Source organism: Mus musculus, chromosome 4 (assembly GCF_000001635.26).
Source record: "Mus musculus strain C57BL/6J chromosome 4, GRCm38.p6 C57BL/6J".
Taxonomy (NCBI): Eukaryota; Metazoa; Chordata; class Mammalia; order Rodentia; family Muridae; genus Mus; species Mus musculus.
In genome coordinates, this window is record NC_000070.6 from 146,447,803 (window position 1) to 146,472,866 (window position 25,064).

A 25,064-nucleotide genomic window follows, 5' to 3' on the forward strand; every position below is an offset into this window, starting at 1 on the left:
AGATACCAATTATGAGTGGCTACCTACTCTGTGCCTTTAATTTTATTTTTTTTAAACAGGATCTTATTAGGTTTGCCTTATCAAGGGTTATTGGTGGAGTAATGTGCTACCAACCACTCTCAGACAGAGTAGATGAGATGAGTGGCCTGTTCTCCCATTCTGTTCTCAGTGTTGTTCTTGAAGCCCAAGTGAAGAGGAATGTTAATTTATACAAAGGCCTGAGGAGAGATGACTCAATCACTTAGAGCTGTGGATATTTTAGTAGAGAACCTGAGTTTGATGACCAATACCTACAAGGAATCCAATGCTATATTATGACAGAGCAAGGAAGACAATGCCTCCAGTCCTCCATCTTGTGTTGTTGCTAAGGCCATTTCAGGTTTAATTTGAATTTGATCTTCTTGATGAATCCTATGGGAATTACTAAACTTCATTTCTAGAAACCCAAGTTCAAGACATCGTAGATGACTAATCTCAGCCTGTTTGTGCTGGAATCCCCTCTGGCTAACTGCTTATCTTAGATTGTATCAGACACTACTTGCTTCTGTGAGTATCCCACTTCAGCTGCCTCTTGTGAAAATCTGGTGCTCAGGAAACTCAGTGCCCTTGCAAGCTTAGCCCCCTTACCTAGGATAATGTTTAAGAAGCAATTATTGTGTACAGTTGTCTCCCTGTAGAGGTCTGTATGTTTTTTTTCAATTTTTTATTAGATATTTTCTTCATTTACATTTCAAATGCTATCCCGAAAGTCCCCTATACTCTCCCCCAATCCTGTTCCCCTACCCACCCACCCCAGTTTTTGGCCCTGGCGTTCCCCTGTACTGGGGCATATGAAGTTTGCAAGACCAAGTTGGCCATCATTGGGAAGAGAGGTCTGTATGTTAACCCTGATATTTGCTATAATAATCTACCGCTAACATTTTGGACCTAATTTAAACCAAGCATGCATTAAATATTAAATACTGATCAAGAGGTGGACCGATGTTAGGAAAATCTCTCCAATTTTCAAGGTAGAATGGACTCAGTCTCATGTTATAGCCGTTTTTTTTGTTTTGTTTTGTTTTAAGTGTTAAAATCAATTAGGCGACCACATGTTCACAGGAGCCTATTTTATTCCTAAAGGACTACAATTCCCAGCATTCGAAGAAGTTATGTGCTTCCTGGGCTGAGGAGGCTTCCGGATTAATTTTGAGTATTATAGATGCAAACTATGTATCTTGATTTCAGGTGGAAGAAGGGGAAGTGCAAACTTGGTGTTCTGAGACTCCCTTAGGTAAGCTTCCAGACTGCTACATGGTGAGTACAGGGTCATTGCCCACATCTGGGTGGAGCAGGCTGCTAAGTCTCTGGAGCTGGTGTGTGGATCTGGGTGGTAAGGAGTAGATAGATCTGGCACCCTGTGCAGTCTTATTTAGTTGGACTTATTCCCTGGACCAGACAACCCGGATTTACAACAAGCCAATAGGCCAATCCCCATTGATAGTTTCTGTGTACTCTGCTGGTGAAATGAACCAATTCAAGAAAGATTAGATTATATTAAGTGCCAGTTCATTTGGAAGCTGCTCTTGGATGAGTTCACTGGCCCCAAGCACCGACTTAAGGGAAGTCCCAAGGTGTGAAGGGGCACAGAAAGGGGGAAGAGAAAGAGAAGAATCAGGCATGTACAGAGAGAGAAGGGAGAAAGAGGGCAGGAGAGAGAGCCTCACAGAGAGACACAGAGAGAGACAAAGATGGAGAGACTGACAGAGAAGATTTATTCAATCAGTGTGCAGAGGAATATTAAGCCAGAACAGCAGATATGGCTAGCCTGCAATAGTTCAGGAAGAATTAGAAAAGGTGATATTCTAAGCCTACATAAAATTGTACAGAGACTAGAAACGTCCATGATTACGCTAGGTAAGCAGACTGTGGCCATATGCTTCAGAGAAGACAACTACCTCAGGTTAGTAAGATTACTTAGACAGAGCTCCTTCTCTAAAGCAAGGAATATGCTTGGGAAAGGTGGTTATGGTCTGGAGCCAGGACCTTTGGGGAAAGGTTGTGTCCAATCTTGAGAAGCCAACTCTTGCCACCACGTCGGGCTGTGGTTATTAGTCCCAAGTCTACTGTTGGCTTGTTCAGTAATGTTCCCGATATATCCTGTGTTCCCTGCGAACAGCATGGATTTGATAGACCCTCCAGAGTTTTTTCCATTGTATGACAGTTTCGCTGACTTCATAGAAGTGTCCCCTCTCTTTACCTGTTTCCTCTGTAAGTAGTATACAAGATGCTATTCTTAAGAAGCTTACTGCATGATATGTAGCTGTGCAAGACTTATGTTGCAAGATATCTGATCATGCTCTGAACCCTGAGTGTAACAAGATTAAATAAACCATGGGTCAAGAAGTGCCAGAAGCAACCAGCTGACAGGAAGGGAACCTAGGATTATTAAGTAAAAGTCACAGAGAGTAAGAGGGAATTGGGAGCAAAGACAGAGAGATGCACAGGAAGCAGCATTTAGGTAAATTCAGTTTGGAGGATGTCATTTGAGAAGGTGTGGCCGAAAGAGATTCCTTCTGGGATTTCACATGAAGAGAAAGGTGAACAGATGTTTTCTCTGCTTCTCTGAGGTACCAGGCTTCCACCCAGCATCTGGCTCCTGACACTTCCTTGACCAAATTGAATGATTTAGAATTTATTAAAAACAACAGACATCTCAACTGCAGCTTTTATGTTTTCCATCTTCGAGTTTTGCTAATTTTCTCATCCTCTGAGACTTTCTGCTTAGGAGCCTGTCACTGAAGAATTATCTGATGTTTAGAACATTGTTGTACTTATGAACTAATTCTGGAAATATCTTTGCTGTGGGAATCTCCCATCTGCCTAAGTGGTTGGAATTGCTTTCTGTAGTCCATATATACACAAGTAGATCTTGCATTCCAATAAACTGGTACTTTTGCTTAAGCTTACAGCCATATTTAATATAGTGTGAGGAATTTTAAGCTTTAAACATGCTATCCTACAGTGTAGTACTCAACTTGACTGTTTAAAATATTTTTCAAAGAACAATAACAAAGGCAAAATTATTTATTTGGACATCTCATATTATCATCTTTTAAAACCTAAATTAATGCTTAGCTATAACCTTAATTTATATAATTTTCTAAGTGAGCTAACTAGGATTTGCATGTATATCATTTGCTGAAAGCGTCAAATCTAGATGCTTAAATCATCCTTCTAAAATGAATATGCTATTATGGATATTGGTTGATAAACAGTGATGTTTGTAAGTGTCTGCTATCTTGATCAGTTGAAGGCAGTCACCTAACCCTTTAGAGATTTCTCTGTACAGTATCCCATTCCTTTCCCACGTGATGCTTTTCTTGCTGTTCCATAAAGATTGCAAAGATTTTTCTTAAAGTCAGCTAGAAGGACAGAAATAGGCATCAGAGAGACACATACAGAGTATACACACACACACACAGAGAGAGAGAGAGAGGGAGAGAGAGAGAGAGAGAGAGAGAGAGAGAGAGAGAGAGAGAGAGAGAGAGAGAGAGAGAGGGAGAGGGAGAGGGAGAGAGAGAGAAGACATACACAGAGAAAGATGCAGAAAGCAGCCTTGAGGTAGTCACACATTCAAACTCATACACCAAACAGACAGGGTGGAATGTACAGGGAACATGAAGTAGAAGTTTACAATTTAGATGTACTCTTTGTTCAATACCTCTGAGGGAAAGGCTTTCATTTCTTTCCTTAACTCATCTCAGATTCATTATTAATCATCAATGTGTTCAATCTATTCTCACAGGAAGTATCTATTAGCTGGTGCCATCTTTTTTTTTTTTTTTTGCATAAGCTTAATGTGGGGAAGTATATAATTCACCATGATGGAAAGCAAGGAGCCCTGCCATCCAAACGATGTCCAAGGGCTCAGAATCATGTACTTTAAGGACAGACCCCCAGGTCTGGGCTTGTGTTTCTGAGCACTCAACTCCATAATGAGCTGGAATCTATTTCAACCTGTCAAAATCATCACAACAGTTTTTGATCCTCAGAAATCTTCTGAGACACCTGGGCCTCATTATAATCATGAAAAGAGTTGACTTCCTAGCTAGAATCCCTAAAGAGACTTGGGTAATTCTGGAGACTTCTTCCTCTGCTTATGCAGATGTGCATGTATGTACATTGAGAATTATAGAGCACAATCAGGAATATATTTATGAGCAAGTTTTTAAACAGTATCTATTATAGTCCTAAGTCTAGTTGTTGTCTCCTTGTTTGTTTTTAATAAAATCTGGACAGTGTTCCCAAGGTGTTTCTCTATTTTACTCCTCACACATTACAAGCAGGATATGATATTGTGCCATATACAACATTATTTCAGTTCATCATTTTCTTTAACTGAGGTGTTCCAGCAACTCTACAATGTGTTCAAGCCTGATATTTTGTTTCCCACAGGAACTCTTGGTATTATTTTTCTTTGACTCACAGCATTTTTCATTTCTTTTTTCATTTCATTTTTGTGGGTATTTCTAACTACTTATTGAACTCAATTTTCATATCCTAAGTTGTCTTCATTTCCTTCAGGCATCTGCTATTATTTCTTGTTCATGAATCATTTTGTTCCTGTCCTCTCTGAGTTGATTGACATGCATCTCCTGATCCTCACTCTGAGTTTTCAGTTCTGTATCTTGGATATCATATAAATTGCTCTCCTTAGGGGATATATACTATACTTTAAGACTAGGACATTTTAACATCATAATTTAGAGGGACTATTTTCTTTTTTGAGTTTTTGGCCCAGGAGTCTGGTATTGCAACATGAGAAGTTAGTCAGCATAACTTGGTTTTGAATGGCCCAGAACCCAGGTGTAGTGTCCTACTACATCCAGTTCTGGTCTGGAATGGCCGCAACCTTGTGGGGAAGCTGTGTAGTGTAGGCCCTGTGCATCCTGACAGCTGCAGTTGTGTGGAAGGCACCCTGCAATGGTGGAGTGGTATCTGAGGGGAGGGAGGGCCTACTTGCCTGATTAGATGCATTTAGGAAAACAACAAAAACAAGCAATGAAGTAAGCAAGCCAGGAAAACCAACCAACCAACCAACCAAACAAACAAACAAACAAACACAGCTGAGAGGTACTGGGAAGCTAATTCATTAAAAGGGTCCTAAGTCGGTGGGTTTTAAAGAAACATGTAGCAGGAAACTGCTGTATATTCTGTGGAACCAGAAGGAATTGTCCCAAGGAACTAGGCCATAGTAACAGGAAATACCACCACTCCTGCATTCTCTGCATATTCTGGATGTCCTCGTGGTCAGGAAGTCTTGGGGGGTGGGGCGGGGGGGGGGGGCTAGAGCCAAGTATTAGGGAAACTCAAAAACTTCTTTAGGGTACAGTTGCTGTGTGGGCATTCTGGGAGAGTCACCTGTGATAAGTCTGTCCTGGAACCTGCCATGTAAGAGGAACTGGCAGGAGTAAAGCCAGGGGTGTGGAGCAGGGGTGATTTTCTGCAGCCACTCTCACTATTCTGTTGTGAATATCTTACAATTGTCAAGAAGTTTGAGATCCTATTGAGGTATCAAAATGGAAGCCAGTAGATGTAATTTTAGACAAAAAAAAAAAATCAGGTCTCAAGGTTAGACATATCCAGCCAGCTGCAGCTGCTGGGAGTTACTAGCACTTCTACATTTTTTTTTCTGCCTTCTTTCCCCTGAAGAAATAAAATTCCTGGTCAGTCACCTAACATGCTGCATCAGGGAAGGTTTGCATACCAAGCTGGAATATACACTGGTGTGAAATGCTTCAGAGTTGAGTCCTGGTGGTCTTTGTGGTTTCAATATCTGGGCATAACACTGTGAACTGGGGTTCATTGTAATGTTTTAATGAATTTTATGGATTCCAGAACATTCTTCTAAAACATTGTAGATCCTATGCAGTATCTGTAGTTTGTACATGGAGATTCTCTTTGGTAAAGCCTTAAAGAGCTCTTCGAATTCAAATTCATCCATTATTTCTTAACACTTGTATTCCTCCATTTGCCATTTTAAGAGAGTACCTATTTGCCAGGACAATGAATTCATATGCTTCCTCAGAGAGCTTTATAGATATTAATCATATGAAGATACAGTGCAGGTTTGATTGGATTAGAAAGTTTACATTATAAAGCACCATCATATGGATTGTGACTATTAATATTTATTGTGTGAAGTTATATTCTCCATTAAACATGAAGATAGGATAGCAGTAAGGTATCGCTAAGGAGAAGATCTATTGTAGGTTCTGTTAACCCTGAACATCACCAGAGAAAAACCAACTACAGCATGTGGGCAAGATTTATTAAATATTGCATCCTGAGAAAAAGACAGACTTTGGACACATGCTACAGAGAGTTTTAAAGATAATCACATAGTTCATTGTAGTTTCCCATCAGTCTTTATGATTTTCCTTTGTCTTGCACATGGCAGCATTCCAGTAAAGTAACTGGTTCGTGGGCAAGTGGTGCTTATTGGTTAATTTGGGGCTTTACAGTCTGAGGGAGAAAAGAGCCAGAGGTATCTGGCTGTGTGTAGACATAGCCAGCCCATGAGCAGAAGAGAAGGGGTATGGAGGAAGTGAAGAGAGGATAGAGGCCTGGGCAAAAGAGGAACCAGGAGCCAAGAAACCACCTAGCCAACAATGTCCACATGGATATGTTAATAGGCACACCAGTTATCCTTTTATCCTGAGTTTCTCTGAGACCTAACAAGGTCCTGACCTGCCCTTGTTGCAAAGAGGTCTTGTTGGAGTTCATGTGCTTAGATTCTGTGGGTCAGAATAGATTTCTTGCAGTCTTCTTTGCTCCTCTTCAGGGTTCCTGGCAAAGGACTCTGAATGTGTGTGAACTGTGTGAAGGAGTCTCACATTTCATAGAGTAGACTGAAATCTTCAGAGAAAACGAGACATTTTCTGTGGTATCTTCCCTTTCCTTCATTTATATCCTTTTGCCAGGTGTTGTCATTTTGATTTTGACTTATGAAAAGTTCCACATTCTTTGCGACCACAGTTTTCCCACATTCAGGTCTCCCTCTGCTTGGCTTAATCTGCTCACACTTAAATCTAAGTAAGAGCCCTGGATGGTAAAGAACAAACGATTCAGATGTGATAGAGGGATTTAACAAGGGTTGGGCTGGGTCCTGAAGTGTTTATGAAAAGATAAAGAGAGAAAGAATATGTTCTATGAGGCTGTGGTGAGGTATGGGGGAAGGGGGTGCCTCAGAGGGCCCATGCCAAGGCATCCCTTTCCCCTGAGGGACCAGCCACAGGATGGTATACTATAGAACAGAGTTTATTCATGGCATGGGGGCGGGGGCATGGAGTTAAGAGGGTAGTAGAGGCAGAGAAACACAGAGAAGGGGAGAGAGTAGAGAAGTAGAGGCTGGCCATCAACACATGGAAAGAGAGGGAAGAGTTTGGTGAAGGGAAGGTTTAAGGAAAGAGCCCAACAGGGCAATGGAGAAACAGAGGGAAGCAAGAGATCAAGAGAGCAAGAATGCTGCAAGCAGCCCTTTTTATAGTGGGTCAGGCCTACCACTGTTGCCAGGTAACTATGGGGAGGAGCTACCTGGATTTTGGGCACTGGGCATGGGGAAAGGGTGGTGGGGAGGGGAGTGGGAGAAAACCTTCATCTCACTAGAGTTCTGTTTCTCTGGGCAAGAGTCTGGCTGTGGGAAGCCATGGGATGTCAGCTCGCCCGGGGTGGGGCGGTGGCGGGGAAGGTGGGGGGAGTACAAAGGGCAGTCCCAAGTCTCTTGGCCTCATGGAGGCCAGGTTCTCAGTCTCCGACATCCCAGACACCATTGGAGATCACAGATCTGAGAACAAAATGCCCCCCCTAGCCCCCGTCGGCTTGGACAGCCCTTGGGCAGAAGGGAGAGGAGGGCAGGGGGAGAGGGTCACTGGATGGTTCCCATGCTGGCAAGAGACTTTGGTCTGGTCCATGGCTGGAGCACAGGAAGGCCTTCCAGCTGGAGGTTAAACAGGGCTATTTAGAGGAAAGCCTATCCTATTTTTTTAAGCATGGAGGGCCTTGATGAACAGAGACAGTCTATAGTTTTAGAGCTTTATTGTAGAAAGGCAGAAAGAGAGAGAGAGAGAGAGAGAGAGAGAGAGAGAGAGAGAGAGAGAGAGAGAGAGAGAGAGAGAGAGAGGCTGGCCATGGTCATGTGGAGAGAGGGGGGCACAGAAAGAGAGTAGTACAGCTAGAGATGAGAGTAAGAAAGGTAAGAGCTTAAAGAGAGAGAGGAGGGGCTAAGCAGACCCTTTTACAGTCAGCTGGGCTATATGCTGTTGTCAGGTAACTGTGGGGAGGAACCCAGGAATCTGTGGGGGTGGAGTCTAGCCAGAATGCCAGGAGCTTGGGACATTGTCTGTGTGACTTATAATCTCAGAACTATGGAGTTGGGGGCTCTGTGGTGTCAGGCACCTTTCTCTGGGAACGTGGCTCACTATTCCATCCCTTGTAGAGTTTATTTACTGGGTCACCTGAGCAAGCCTCAATCAACCAAAATAGGCTGCCTTCCACTGCCCCACACCTAGCTGTTGTCAGGTAACTGTGGGGGTGGAATTTAGACAGAATGCTCACATTCCCCCATTTTGGTTTAATTAAAAAAGAAGAAATTAGATAGAGGTGATGGTAAAGCAGCAATAGGGTCGTCGTAATATCTGACTACTTCTGGCTGGTTTGGGGACGGCAGATCTCTAGGGAACCTAGAAGAGTGGGTATGTGGAGTATTTGTCCAGTCTTAGGAGAGTTGGATGTTTCCTGCTGTCCAGAGCCTGTGAAGCCATGTGAGCATAGGTCAGAAGGAAAATATCCAGTAGATCCATCTGTGTCTGTGACAGGAGATTGGAGCATCTGGAGGTTGCTTCTCTGGAGCTGTCCTGGACATGGTAAGTGCCTGGACTTGACAAAATGTTGAAACACATTATTGTTAGTAGAGAATAAGATTAAGTGCTTTTCAGAGAAAGAAAAATTTTCTCTTAAGATGTATATTTGAAACCCAGAGGAATCCCACCCTTTGGAATAGGTAGTAAGTGGGAAATTTTGTCAGATTTTCTTATCTGGGTAGAGTCTATTTGGTCCATGAGAGGAAGATCTGAATGGGTTTCCTGTAGTTTATAAGTTTGCAAAAGAGATAACAATATGAGTTAACAACACAGTCTTTAAGATGAGCATTTTCGGGGGCAGAAGAAACAATAATTTGTGATGAAAAAGTTGGGTCGTATAGTAGAATGTTTCATTAGAGTTAGAACAAGAATAATATTAGGACAGTGGCCTATCAAGAAGAGGGGTAAGGTAGTAACATATGGCATCTGTGAAAGCTTTATCTAGCTGTCAAGGTATAGTTATCTTAGTTGCCAATGTAGTCAGAAGTCTGGGGAAGAATAAACAATAGTCTAGCAGTCATATATTGTTTAAAAACTGACAGAGTCCACTAGCCAATAGTTCCCTGTGGTCTCCATGGCAACTTGGGCAGTCTGTCTTTCAAGCATAGAAGACACAGGGCTTTTCTTCTCTCTGGAATGGATAAATGTCACATGAGAAACGGCTTTTCTTGATTTAGACAATGTAAGTCATGTGACTCAGGGTATCCAGTTTTCTCCACTGCATTTTTCAGTGATTATCATATCCATGCAGTATCTTGTAGCTGTGTCACCAACTTCTGTGACCTCGTGGGAGAAACTGTTAGAGACCTTGGGAATTCTGTCATAAACTTAATGATTAGCAGGTTTCTGACATGATTGAGGGCTCTATCGATTGGCTATAACCGAATAGAATTTAATGGCAGTAGGAAAAATCATCATCTTCCAAGACAGGCTGGAAAGGAGACTCTTAAGTCACGTTGACAGGCTGTGTAAGGAGAGAAAAGTACCTTTTGTATTAGCAAAGAAACTCGTGTCTAGGAACAGAATAAGAGCTGACAGCAGTGGGTTGAGATTGAATTGTGCTGCCAGGCAAGCCGTGGGAATGGCTTGTCTGTAGAGTGAGGGACTGGCTGGCACACACCTGTAGTGGGAGTGGAAAGTGAAACACCTGAAGTAGCATGGTTTGTATCCCAGCAACATGCATGCCATTCTTGTGGAGTCACTAGCCTTCACTTTATAAATCCTGGGCAGAGAGGGTATGAGAGAAAGAGGGAGGGAGGGAGGGGCTCCCTCACATGCACAGGTGCAGGCAGCCAAGACCTGTGTGGGAGAGAGCATGTGGGACAGCAAGTCTCAGGCAGGATCTCTGGAAGGATGCAAGGGGCTTTGCCAGACCTGCTTTCAGGAAAACCAGCTGAAAGAGTGGCTGCAGCAGGCCCCAAATAAGGGAGGGGGAGGGGAAAGTCTATGCTTTGGGTCACTGGCAGTCAGCAAAAGACAGACCCATGGGTGAGACACATGGGGACTGGGAACTAATGCTTGGAGCCAGTGCTCCTGAGCCACTGAGATAAGTTGTCCAGGCCTGACTTGGAATTTTCAGCCAAAGGAAAGTAAGTGTCTCACAAGTTAAGAGGAAAGTCTCACCCAAGGGAATAAGTCCTAGAATGAGGATCATGGAAATACATGGTTAGCTCCAAGCTCAAGAACTCTTCGGTAGGACCATGAGGGCATTTACTCTGACCAATGGGGGATGGGGTTTCCCAGGACTGGGCTAGGGAGTGTTGGTCTAGATGCAAACCTACAGAGTTTCTAAATCTCAGTCATGGTACTACATGATGTGTTTATAAAAAGATAACGAGAGAAAGAATAGGTTCTATGGGGGTGTGGTGAGGTATGGGGAAAGGGAGTGTCTCAATGGGCCTATGCCTAGACATCCCTTTCCCCCGAGGGACCAGCCACATGATGGTATAGTATAGAACAGAGTTTATTCAGGGCATGGGGAGGGGAGGTAAGAGGGTAGTAGAGGCAGTGAAACACAGAGAAAGGGAGAAAGTAAAGAAGTAGAGGCCAGCCATGAACATGTGGAGAGAGGGGGGAGGGAATGGGGAAGGGACGGGGGAAGGAAGAGCCCAAGTGGGCAAGAGAGAAGCAAGCGATCAAGAGAGCAAGGAAGGTGCAAGCAGCCCCTTTCGCAGCGGGCCAGGCCTACCTGACTGTTGCCAGATGTGAGGGTGGAGTTTAGACAGAATACTAACAGGTCTCCACTGTCAGTAGAAAGAGGACATGAATATGGTTTAGGCCGATTCTATTTCAATAATGATTCTAGAAAATGTCACTTTGAATAATATTAAATGTGGTGATATCAATTTCCTGTTAGAGGCAGTACAGACACCAGTGAGTTGATTGCAATATTTGATTAGTTTTGAGTTTCTGAAATAACTGTTGCCCATTGGCAATAGTTTCTTTTACCCATACTGAAAGCAGCCTCAGGCTATATGTGTGACAAGGCTCAGGTTTATACATGTAGCAAATGTCAGTGGTAGTTTCCCTCGCAGGGCCTGTGACCTTCCTTATTGGATTTTAGCCAGATTCTCAGTTTAGTCTAAGCAATTTTTCCTGAGGAGCCGGACTCAGCTTGAACAGGAAAGCCTTTTGTTATCCACAGAGAGTCTTGCCGCTATGATACTAGTGGCCATGCCTTGCCTTTCAGATTGAGATTGTAGCATACAGGGTGCAAATCTGCATATGGCCATTGATAACTCTGCCTCCTGCCCCAGACACTATGAATGCTACCACCAGGGAGTCCAAGATAATTGCTGGCAGAGTGAACTGTGTGATCTGAGGGTTTTTTTTGTGTCTGTAGATCTTTATTTTTCCAAGGTATGTTTCTGCTTTTCTTACATTCTTGAGAGGTTTTATACTGAGCAATGTCTAATTTTTACCACAGGGCTATAAATGTACCTTTTATTCTCATAATGCAATTGTTGTCTGGGAGGATTACTACCTTTGCCTGTTAAGCTAGGCCTAGTCCTGGAAGCCTCTTGCCTCCGTACAATCTTATCTAGACCTAGAGTGTTTTCAGCCTCTGAAATTTGCTGTTGAATAAGCTCCCCCTTTCTTGTTCCTTCTCAACTCTTTCTTTCATTAGATATTTTCTTCACTTACATTTCAAATGCTATCCCCTTTCCTAGTTTCCCCCATGAAAATCCACTATACCCTCACCCCTCATCCTGCTCCCCAACCTACCCACTCCTGCTTCCTGGCCTGTCACGGACAGTGCGGTGGGAATTTCACCTAAGTGGTCAGGAACCCAAGGTGACTGGAACCAGGTTGGGAATAGGATCGGTCTGACAGACAGACAGGCACTCAGTGGTGAAGCTGTTGCTGCTGCTGCAAAATCTTTACTTCAGGGTTCAGATTATATACATAATCAAGAAGAAACAATTTTCTCTTGGCAAGTCACACATCTTAGTTCCTCTTTAAACCTAACACAAATATAGCTTACTAGGAAATTAAATCACCCCTCGGCACTCGCCTGTGGTTTTGCTGCCAGACTGAACTTTCATATTGACTCAAGGCTCTCATAACCTTTTATTTACTACTCTAATCTCATTCAACAACACATGCGTTGTCAATCTAAACTTTGTAATATTTCTTGCTTATTTCTTTTATTCCCAAATATGTCTACTCCTTACCATCTAGAAGTATCTCCAAATGATTAGGAAAACATACAACTGCCATCTCAAGGTCCACTGTTAAGGCACACCAAGGAGCCCTACTTTTTATTCTTTCCCATAGACTTAATTCTGAATATCTCTTTTTTGTCCCATTTTTCACAATTCATCTGGCTAAGTTCTTATCATAACTTCCAGTCCAGGGAAGTGGAATATCTGTTGGATTAAACTTATAAGGGCCACAATATCTAGGTTCTTCCCACCATCCTCTACTCAGCTTCCCTAGAACTGACTAATCCCCCCTCTTCGCTGTTAATCCTAATTCCTGTAAATTCTGGATTTCTTCATCCTGTATAGTTTCTCTTTTACTTCTGACAATTTTATTAATGCCTAATTCTAATTGTCGTATTAAATTAATGGTGGCACCCAAAATCAGCAACTTCCATCCAGGCAAGCATGCCAAGGACACTCTTTGTCCTCCCAGAAGGGGACATGTAATGGGCAGACTGCCAGGGACCTCCAGGAGGCCTAGCTCCGCAGAGCACAAACCTCGGGTCTGGTAGCCATTCAATGAGTTTTTCTTTCATTGCTACACAGACTCCACTGGAGTTGGTGTGGCAGCTCCCGGTTTTTTATTTTTTAAGAGAATTTGGTAACGATCTCTCTGAACAGTACTGAGAGACCTCAAAATGAGCCTAAAAGTAAATGGAAAGATTAATAAGACTATGACCACCAGAGCCAAGACCACTGCACCAAAAATTATATATTGCAGCCAATCCACAGGACTAAAAGATCTTAAATCTTCAGGAAAAATAGAAGCTAATTTATTCACATCCCAGCTATCCAAATATCGTTGACTAATAACTGTAATTTGTTCCTGTAATTGTTTCATATCATAGGAGATACTATCATCTTTCCAAATACCTATCAAATGGGCCCTTGTCCTATTCCATTCTTCTAAGGATGAATTATAGGACAACAGTGTAACACGAATATATTGAAATTTAACATGACATTTAGTGGCCAATCTAGCTTTAATATTTGCCACCTCCTGTCCCATTTCCAAAACTACATCTTCTAAGGCATTAATCCTTGCTTCCAATTTCAAATCAATTATCCTTTATTCAGACAAGGCTAAGGTAATATTTCTATGCAATTCATTAACAAATGTTGCAGTTTGCATACCTTTCACCAGAGCAGTAGTTGAAACTGCAAAGGTAGTAAGCATTGCTATCATGGCAGATATTCCTAAAATAAGAGCAGCCATAAATCTTTTAGGCCTAGTTAGCTCATTAATATTTTTTACAACCTCTAAAGTCGAATTATACCAAGATTCTTCCCCTATATCTACTGGCAGGAAAACATAAGCAGGGCGCTTTACAATCATCATAATAGAAAAATCCTTATTAATTCCTGAAGATATACAATTAGTAAGAATACAGGATTTATAATTAACATAATAGGAATCTCCTTCTTGTTGAATAGAAACCAAGGAACCATGCCCCAAAAGCATGGCATATGGATACGCCAAACAAACTGTAACTGGGGTAGCCTCACTAATCACAGCCTTAGGTTTCTTCAAAAGAATCATATTAGCAGAAGGGTACATTCTGAATAAATGAGGATGGCCTGAATAAAAGTTCCCATCTTTATCTTTATGATACCAAATAGGACTGACCTAAGGAATTACTTCCTTAGGAATTAGAAATCATTACAATCATTGACTCTAGGTTCTCTCTTGATTATTCTATGAGTCAGCATTTTAAAACTGTAGAACCTTTACTCCTAGAAAATAAAAACAGAAATACATTTGTTTTTGTTTGTTTGTTTTGTTTTTAAACATAGCAGCTCCTATGTATGTTGCTTGGAGGTACTTTCTGGACATAAAGATTATTTTATTATTATACCTCTCTCTCTCTCTCTCTCTCTCTCTCTCTCTCTCTCTCTCTCTCTCTCTCTCTCCCTCCCTCCCTCCCTCCCTCCCTCCCTCCCTCCCTCCCTCCCTCCCTCCCTCCCTCCCTCCCTTCCTTCCATTTTTTCATACTCCAGATTTTATTGCCCTCCTGGTCAATCCTCTGAGTGTTCCACCTCCCACACTTCCTGCCCACCTCTCTGTCTCCATAAGGATGTCCCCTCCTCCTCCCCACCTGACCAGACCTCTAAACATCCTGGAGCCTCCAATCTCTCCAGGGGTTAGATGCATGCTCCCTGATTGAACCCAGACCCAGCATTCTTCCACTGCATATGTGCTAGGGGCCTCTTATCAGTAGGTGCATGCTTCCCGGTTGATGATCGAGTGTCTGAGAGATCTTGGGGGTTCAGGTTAATTGAGACTGCTGGTCCTCCTACGGGTGCCCTTCTTCCTCAGCTTCTTCCAGCTTTCCCCTACCTCAACCACAGGGGTCAGGAGCTTCTGTCCATTTGTTGGCTGCAAACATCTGTATCCAACTGCTCTTGGGTGTTTCAGAAGACAGTCATGATAGTCTTTGTGACTGCTCCATAGCCTCAGTAATAATGTTAGGCCTAGGGGCCTCTCCTTGAAAGGTTACAAGGTTGTGGGGAATAATAATCTGATATTGGGTCGGGGAAGAGGACTGAAGCCCTAAGGCCCTGCATATGTATAATTATTCTCTTACCCACTTGTAGGAGTTCTCTGGAATTTCATTAAGTTTGTTTCTGCCTTCTTTGAATTTCTGTGCTTGTTCCCTCTTTATGTCATTTGTCCACATTGAATGGTGTTCAGATTATATTTTGACTTTTGCCTCTTGTGTTTGTTTCATAATTTATTTGTCATGAGAATTGGTATTGAGTTAGTGATTTGTGGTATGGTAATTTTATTAACATTGTCAAATTGCTTTAGCTCCAGCGTCTTAATTTTCTTTTGCTGTGTGTCATTTAGGTCAGGTGGCAGGGATTTCCATATCAGGTGTTGTGAATTAACTTTGAGAATCAAGGGTGGTGGGCAGGAACTAGGTTACAGTTACAGTCTAAATATATCATTACTTACTTTCATGAGTGCTTTAATTTTTTTTATGTATATAATGTGGTTTAGCATTTTCTGTAATGGTGTTGTATTTATTTCATCTTTGAATTATTCAGACCTTGATCTGAAATTTCAAGAAGAATTCAATCTTTGTTCTTCACAGAGACCCTGGGAGAAGGACAACAACAAGAATGAGTGTGTGTCTGGTAAATACACCACAGGTCAGTGTCCTTTCCACATTTCTTTTTTTAAAAATCTCTTTTTATTCAAGTCATCCAAAAGTTTTAATCTCTACATGTAGAATGTTATCTAAAGGGCTTATTTTCTATGATCTACATTCTTTTTGGGTAGTGTAAGAGCAGCAATTCGTATCTTCAGACACATCTCCATAACACTTTTAGAAAACAATTATCCTTCAACCTCATCTGCATCAAAAAAGGTATCTTAATTACTTCTTTTTATAAAGTAGAAAAGTGCTGCTGTCCTCTGCGCCCACGGAGACACGAACGACATGGACACGGATACCAAGTTGGGTTCACACAACAGCTTCTTTACTTGTTCTCCTTCTTGCAGCTTTTCTTATAAAACTCCCCTTACAACAGCTTCTCTTACTACAACTAGCTTCTACTTAGGGCAAGGGCTAAAAAACAAAACTCCTATCCTTGCATCTTTGGATCTCATCTAGCTCCACCCCACCTCATCCAATCAGAATTCACACACGCTCCAGCTTAGGTCGGCTGACAGGTCCGGATCACAAGGAATAGTCCAGCCTGGCAGGCAGCCCACGCATGCAGCCACACTGTACATGCTCAGGCAAGGCAGTAAAAACTTGGCCCATGCGGCCACACCCGCTTCCTGCAGAAAAGCTTTTTTTTGGGGGGGCGGGGGGTTCGCGAGTTGTAGCCCTGTCTGTCCTGGAACTCACTTTGTAGACCAGACTGGCCTCGAACTCAGAAATCCACCCGCCTCTACCTCCCAAGTGCTGGGATTGAAGGCGTGCACCACCACGCCTGGCTGAAAAGCATTTTTGTCCAGTATCAAATAGGTAGTTTTCCATTACAGGGTCTGTTAACCTTCAAGGACGTGGCCTTGGACTTCTCACTGGAGGAATGGGAATCTCTCAGTTTTGCTCAGAGGACATTGTACATGGATGTGATGTTGGAGAATTACAATAATCTGTTGTTTGTGGGTAAGCATAAACTTACTGTTGAATTCCTGTATCTTTCTTTAGGTTTTCCTACTATGTGCTTTTGTAAATGCTCTGAGATATGCAGAGACTCCTGAATGAGAGAAATTCTAGTTAAAAATCATAACTTTTTCATTGTGTTTCCTTCACATTTCTCTGCTTTCTTTGGAAAAATAACCAGTGCTATATTCTCTGAGATCACTCCTTATCTCTTATCTAGCTTCACTCAAGATAAAAAAGTTCAAGTAAAAATTTAAATATCCAGAACAAGAAATTATATTTCTATACATATAATAGTTTCAATTGTAAAAATCTTACTATTGCTTTAAAATGTTCCCTTATTTATGAATCTAAAAATATACAAGGTTTCAAGTGGACATAAAGCTGTTGTTTTGCACAATTTTTTTTTATTTAACTTTTTGACATTTGATCTCTGTGTTTAGATCTGGGACACCATAATCTTTATCCTAGCATTTTGGATATTGAAGCAAATCTATTTAGTAATTTCCCTGAGGCTATCGGTTATATCATAAATTTGTACCTGACCAAGTTTATACCTGATTCAGTGTTAATCTGAATAAAATTATAACCATAAAATTAGAGATATTTTGTTTAGAATTCTACTTTCTGAAAATTTACTAGAGAAGGATCATTTATTTGTCCCAGCTTATGCAAAGTACAATTTTCTTTTTTATTGGTCATTTTATTTATTTACATGTCGATTGTTATGCCCCTTCTTCATTCCCTGTCTGGAAACTCTATATCCCTCCCCTCCCCCCCAGCTTTTATGATGATGCCCCCCACCGATCCACCTACTTCCATCTCATGCCCCTAGGATTCTCCTATGCTGGGATAATGAACCTTCTGAGTACCAAGGGACTCCCCTCCAGTTGATGCCATATAAGGCAATCCCCTTCTGTATATAAAGCTGGAGCCATTTGTACATCCATGTGTACACTTTGGTTGGTGATTTTCCCCTTCGAAGCTTTGTATGGTCTTGTTGTTTGATATTGTTGTTCCTCCTACACAGTTGCAAAGCCCTTCAGCTTCTTCAGTCCTTCCCTTAACTCCTTCATGTAGCCCCCCTGCTCAGTCAAATGGTTGGCTGCAAGGATCTGCATCTCTTTGGTACAGTCTCTGGATGGCCTTACCTTCAGCCTCTTTTCCATTTTTTTCCCTCTTTTTCCTTAACACAGGAGCAATTCTGGGTTATTATATTTGAGGTGGGTATGATGTCCAATTTGAAACTGAAATTTAGCAGGTTACTATCATTTCCAATCATTTGATATAGACCATATTTGAAGTTCTTTTGAGGATACATGTAATGATTCAAAAAAAGGAGAAAAACCTCTCTTGAGAGTACGAATCCATGAGATCACTGATTATTGAATCACTTACTCCTTATATAAGTAATTCATGTCACCTCTAATTGCCCCTCCCCACTTTTTTTCAGAAAATCATTGCATATGTGGAAAGTATGAGAAGGTCTTGGATCAAGACAGCCAGTACATTGTCCATGAACACATGAATATTCAAGAGAAGTCTTCTAAATGGGACAAACTTAGCAATGTGATACTTGAAGCCCCCCAATGTACACCTTACAAAACTAATCACACCTCTGATGCTCTTCAATTTTCGAACCAAAAAAGACTTAAGCCCAGGAACACTAAAGAAGTTTGCAAATACAATGACTCTGTAAACAGTTTAACTTTGTTTTCTACCATTAGTCTCAATCAGGGAATCCACATGCAGAAGAAAAAACACAACGGAAATGCAGAATCTGAGAAGGCTTTTATTTCTAAACATAAAGTCATGGTGAAACGAAATAATACTGGAGTGAACCCTTACAAATGTAGTAAATTTGACAAATATCTTACCCAGAGAGACAAACTTCAAAGTCAGCAGAGAATTTATCATGAAAAGAAACATTTCAGAAGTAGTAAAAGTGACAAATGCTTTACCCATCAGATCGATCTTAGTATCCATCAGGGAATTCATGCAGAAGAGAAAATTTATAAATGCAGTGAATGTGACAAATGCTTTACCCACAAATTTCATCTTAATATTCATCAGAGAATTCATACAGGAGAGAAACCTTACAAATGTAGTGAATGTGACAAATGCTTTACCCAAAAATCTCATCTTAATATTCATCAGAGAATTCATACAGGAGAGAAACCTTACAAATGCATTGTATGTGAGAAATGCTTTACTGAAAAAGGCAATCTGAGAATTCATCAGAGGATTCATACAGGAGATAAACCTTACAAATGCAGTGAATGTGACAAATGCTTTACCCAAAAATCCCATCTTAATATTCATCAGAGAATTCATACAGGAGAGAAACCTTACAAATGTAGTAAATGTGACAAATCCTTTACTGAAAATGGCCATCTGAGAATTCATCAGAGAAATCATACAGGTGAGAAACCTTACAAATGTAGTCAATGTGACAAATCCTTTACTGAAAATGGCCATCTGAGAATTCATCAGAGAATTCATACAGGAGAGAAACCTTACAAATGCAGTGAATGTGACAAATGCTTTACTAAAAAATTCAGTTTGAGGATTCATCAGAGAATTCATAGAGGAGAGAAACCTTACAAATGCAGTGAATGTGACAAATGCTTTACTTTCAAAGGCAGTCTGAGGATTCATCAGAGAATTCATACAGGAGAGAAACCCTACAAATGTAGTGAATGTGACAAATCCTTTACTGAAAATGGCTGTTTGAGAATTCATCAGAGAATTCATACAGGAGAGAAACCTTACAAATGCACTGAATGTGACAAATGCTTTACTTTCAAAGGCAGTCTGAGGATTCATCAGAGAATTCATACAGGAGAGAAACCTTACAAATGCACTGAATGTGACAAATCCTTTACTGAAAAGGGCAAACTGAGAATTCATCAGAGAATTCATACAGGAGAGAAACCTTACAAATGTAGTGAATGTGACAAATGCTTTACTGAAAAAGGCCATCAGAGAATTCATACAGGAGAGATACCTTACAAATAGTTTGTATGTGACAAATACAATACAATGTCAGTCTGAGAAATCATCAGTTTTTAATACAGTAGAGAATATTTATAAATGAAGTGAACGAGACAATCCTTTACCAAGATATATCATCTTAAAAATCATTAGAGAATACTTACAGAAGAGAAACTTTTCAATTATATCAAAGGTATGAATCCTTTACTCTTGGCCTATTTCCTAGAATGTTAACAGTGAATACTTACAGGATACAAACTTAACTCATGCATTGTATCAAGAAATATCTTTGACTTCATTTCAGGTCAAAGAGAATATCTAATAACTTTTTAGGGGAAAGTATTTCTGTTGGGGAAAGTGTGGCCTGTGTTTTATTCACGTTCTATTCTTGACAACAATTGAGGCTCCACACTAGAGAATTAGTATGATTATGAAAATCATGTGAAAACTTTCATGCAATGTTCAAATCTTAAATAATGTCAACTATTTTTTGCTTGAAGAAACTCTGAAAATGTAAAAATGTAGAAAGCTTTTCATGATACCTTTTTACTTGTTCACCCTTAAATGTTACAAGATGAAGACAAGTTGGGAAGTGAGGAGATATTATTGTGTAACACATTCATTGAGACAGAAATAATCCATTTCAAAAGGAAACTATTTAAGGTCTTTAATGCAGTCCTCAAAATATCTAATAAAACTGGTAACATTCTGTATATTTAATTCAAATGAGCCAATTGAGAAAAATTATACTTAAAAGAATATCTGGCAAACTGAGCCACCCAGACAGCATATTCTTTATCCTATAAATATGCTTACAGATGTGAAGTGTGCTTCGAGTATTCAGTAATAATAATTCTTCTCAAATGCTTGGTTCACATTATAGGATAACAACTGATCATTATTTCCCATTTATTGAACGAAAGTCCTATAGGTCTCTGAAAAATGCTGACCGTTGATACATATTACAAGACATTGTGGTGTCTGGTCCTGTTGTGCCTTAATACTCCACTCTACCGTAAGGAATAAAATAGATTTCCATTCTTTTCTTAAATCATCTACGGAATCTTAATATTTTGCACATCTCAGAATATACATTCTGAAGAAAAACAACAGCTTTTGTAACTAATAGCGAAGTCATTAACATATGCTGCAGTGTGTATACTTTGCACTAAGGACACAGAAGCAATTGCTGTAACCATAATAGAAACTATCAGGACAGCCATTCCTGCTAAAATCATGCCTATGGCCCTTTTAGATCGCAACAACAATTCTGTGGTTGCATGCTCAAGAATTCCTCGGCCTTTATCATCATACCAATCCTTAGTTAAATTAACTGGTAAATAAACATAATCAGGTTGCTTAACAATCAAAAAATTACTTAAGGTATAATTAACACAGTTAGTTATTTGACAATTAGTACAGTTAACAGTATTATTATCTATCAATAAATTCCCACTCAAAGAAGCCTATGGCTCTGGAACACACAAACATACAAAAACTTCAGTCTTATTGTGTTTGTCCTGAAATGCCATGATATTCCACATAGGAATCCAGGTAATTGTGGACTCCCACTCGCCAGCAAGTAAGATGCCACAACAGGATCCTTCTGCAACATGTTTATTGGGAGAGCATGGACTGAGTAGGCGAAAGACCCCGAGCCCCAGAAATGGTGCTACTTATATAGGCCTAGGGAGTGACGTGTCCATAACTGATTGGTTATGCTACCAGTACCTCATTAATATGCCTCGAGCCAGGCAGTGACTCGGCAAAAAACTCTGGCACATGCGCACATTGGTTGTTTACCCATATTCATGGGCATTGGCTTACTGAAACCAGTGCCATCTTGTAATGGCGTTTGCGGCTTCCCACATCTCCCCCTTTTTATTGTAATAAAATGATGCTGGATTAGGCCTATGCAATTATGTCCATCCACTACGGCTCCTGTTTTAGGTCGTTCCTCTGTGTCACAGCCTTACCTGTCATAGGGTAACCCTATCGCCACCAGGCCCCGTGTCTTAGGTTGCTCTGTGCATGAGGAAAGTTGCCCATCTTTGGATAACGCAATGCTGTGTGACAGTAATTGCTAAATGACTTATTTTGTTCGTCCTGAAATGCCATGATATTCCCGATAGGAAGCCAGGTGATGTTAATTCTTTTAACTGTTATCATCCCAAGGGCTGCAATGGCTTTTCTTAATGAAGAAAAATAAGTTTCATTATTTTTTGTCCCAATTCCATGAACCAAATTAATAGGACGATGATTAGTATAATCCAAAATATTCCAATCACACAGGGTGGTATTAGAGCAAAGGCATGAAATTGTAATATATGTCCATCAGAATACTCTCCTAAATATTTGGTTTGATTGACATAAACAGTAATATCTACAGTCTCATCCCAAGTGACAGGATGAATTATAGGTGGATTTGGAACATATGCCCAATAAACTTATGCAGAGCTGCCTCGATGTAACATCCAGATAATGCTAATCAATAGGGCAATCAGCTGTATTCGATCCTGTGCTGTCATAGACGTTATCATTCGAGGTTCCTGGCGGTGGCGTTGAAAAGAAAGACGAAACATCTGTCTTTAATATTCCCATCTTGGTTTTCAGCATGGTGTACACACTGGGTTGGCAACCTCCTAGGGGAAGGTGTGTCTGTTGGGAAAACATAAACATACCCACGGCCCCATAAAAGTACAGGATCTGGGCTGTGTAATGAGCCGTCCATCGGATCTTTCCAATAAACTAAGGTTTTGCTTTGTCTTCGGGATGCCAGTGCCTGTCAGCTGCAGACAACCCATCAGCATCCAAAGTTAAAAAATTTAAAGTAAACAACGTATGAGTTAGAAAGATGAATTTTATAGTAACCACATTTAGCCAAAACAATAGGATCCAAAACTAAAGCTTCTCCTACCAAAGCTTGGCCAATACAATCATTGCCTGCAGTTGAAGGTCCAGGAAGATCAGAATGAACTTTTATATGACCAATTTATATAGAATTTTTTTTCAAGCAAGAATGGTGTTTGTTCCACACCACCTCCAGTAGGATCGTTGTGACAAGTTCCACAGACTGAGGCAATTGACCTCAAAAGGCCCTGTAGGTGTATGAGCCATATTAAAAATCAACAAATGTAAACGCAAAGAATCATCTATATAAGTAACAAACTGTTTTTCAGTAGCTCTTTTCTACTTGTAAGGCCAACAAGTTAAAACTCAAAGAGAGGTAGGATCAGCACTCCCCCTAAGAATATCAAATAAGAGTTTCAATTCTCCTGTAGTAAGCTTTAAATAAGGATGAAGCCAATTAATATCACTTGACAGCTTTTGACTATCATTTAATGTTTTTAAATTGTCCTTATGAATAAGTATTTTCTGAGAGAAAGCAGGTTGATTTGTAAGCCTAAAACCTAAATAATTATAAGCAACTTAAGTTTGCACTTTTTTTTTTGGAGCTATTTGTAAGCCTTTATCAGGTAATGTTTGTAGTAAATTTCTACAACATAGAAGCAAGTTCTGAGGATTGTTCCCTGCTTATAAGATATCATTCATGCAATGTATAATGTATATTATTGGTTATTGCTGTCTACTAGGTTGAATGGCTTGTGCCACAAATTTTTGGCATAGTGTAGGACTGTTAGCCATGCCTTAAGAAAGAACTATCCATTGATACTTTTTCATTGGCTCTTTAAAAATAGTAGAAAGAACACTGAAAGCAAACCTTTCACAATCCTGAGAATGCAAAGGAATAGTAAAGAAATGATCTTACAAAATCTATTGCTATTTTATAATATCCTTTATGAATGTCTCCAACTGCTTGATTTTTTTTTTAAAGATTTCAAAACACTGACTACAGCACACAATTCAATTATCTGTGCCAAAGTAGGAGTAAACTCCAAAGAATAAACATGTGATCCAATCACATATACTTCTTTCCCATAGAAGGGCTGTTTATAAATACAGTGGATGTATTTTTTATGGGATGCATGCGTAAAATTACAGGAATTACAAAAGCATGCATAGAAGCAATTTTAACAACTTTTGTGTAATGATTATCAATTTTACCTAAAGAATTACTATGTCAGAGACGAAATCTCAATATTCTGCAATAACCAATTTAATTGCTGTTTGAGACAAGAAATAGACATCTCATCAGGTTTTTAAGATTTTTAAAAAAATATCTTCATGATTTTATCTTACAAATTTTGATTAACACCACAACAGCTTCATAATAGCATGTTAAAACTTTACTTAGAGATGAAGAAAGATGATTCCACATTACTGTTCTCTTACCAAAGAATTGCTGTGGGCACATTGAGATACAATAACTAAAATAAGCAGCTAATGTTTAATTACCACTGATTACAATAGATAACAATTGATTACAGAAGCTTCCTCTATTCTATTTAGAGTGGGCAGACCAGAATGTAATGCCTTTAGAAATTCTACACCCTCATTGACATTTCATATATCTAAGTTTAAACTTTATTTTGAGTAACATCTGCATAGATCTGTAATAATGTTTTGTGTTAAAAATAATTCTCGGGCTGGCAAGATGGCTCAGTGGTTAAGAGCGCCGACTGCTCTTCCAAAGGTCCCAAGTTCAAATCCCAGCATCCCATGGTGGCTCACAACCATCCATAACGAAATCTAATGCCCTCTTCTGGAGTATCTGAGGACAGCTACAGTGTACTTACATGTAATAAATAAATAAATCTTTAAAAAAAAAATAATTCTCAGGAGGCAAGTAGAGGTGAAATCCCAAAACTTCACTGGGCAGGGTTTGCAAAACCAAAGAAATGCCACACCTGCCTCCATGAGGCTGCTCTGAGCTTTGCATTACCTCAAATATAATCTGAGCATACTGCCAGAGTCCTGGCCCAAAGATTATCCCTTCTGCAGTGAGGACAGATTCCAGGGGAAAAATTTGACTGTATGTCTATGCTTCTAATTTTTGGACAGTCTTTCATAAGATGATTTATACTTAACTTTAGTGCTGGAAGCATTGCCTGTACTGTAGCCCCTGCAAGCAGCAACGATAGCCAAACTGATTGTATGAGGGTCCAATTTCTACACAAAGATGAATATATCCAGATAAGTCTGTCTTTGCTTTGTATGGCCTGATGTCTACAGGGAGCTGCATTAGTGTTCTCATAAGGTAGACGCTTATAATCATCCTAATTACAATATATAGGTGAGTTAAAAATCATGAGCTTGCGATCAAACTGCACTCAGTGAAACACTGTCAATTTTAATCATAATTTTTAAGTTTCTTTTGCAATATTAGAATATATCCTTAACTTTTGGAAAGCAAAACTCAATTTTAAACAATCTATTCTCTTTAA

General features: G+C 40.2%; 1 protein-coding gene and 1 pseudogene across 1 annotated transcript; both read left to right on the forward strand.

Moving 5' to 3' along the window:
* Vmn2r-ps16 (vomeronasal 2, receptor, pseudogene 16) overlaps nucleotides 1-25,064 on the forward strand; it is a 160,377-nt pseudogene that overhangs the window by 2,669 nt on the left and 132,644 nt on the right.
* Zfp992 (zinc finger protein 992) lies at nucleotides 1,228-21,638 on the forward strand. The gene is made up of 4 exons (NM_001085522.2): nucleotides 1,228-1,273; nucleotides 15,703-15,760; nucleotides 16,602-16,728; nucleotides 18,179-21,638. Exons 2-4 carry the CDS (start codon nucleotides 15,731-15,733, stop codon nucleotides 19,741-19,743), a joined length of 1,722 nt encoding a protein of 573 aa, NP_001078991.1. The 5' UTR covers nucleotides 1,228-1,273; nucleotides 15,703-15,730; the 3' UTR covers nucleotides 19,744-21,638.

Excerpts from the sequence above, each read along its gene's own strand:
- Zfp992 (NM_001085522.2), top strand. The coding sequence starts at position 15,731 with ATGAGTGTGTGTCTGGTAAATACACCACAG. Across the intron at positions 15,761-16,601 it reads GTCTGGTAAATACACCACAG|GGTCTGTTAACCTTCAAGGA; the intron begins GTCAGTGTCCTT and ends TTTCCATTACAG. Across the intron at positions 16,729-18,178 it reads CAATAATCTGTTGTTTGTGG|AAAATCATTGCATATGTGGA; the intron begins GTAAGCATAAAC and ends ACTTTTTTTCAG.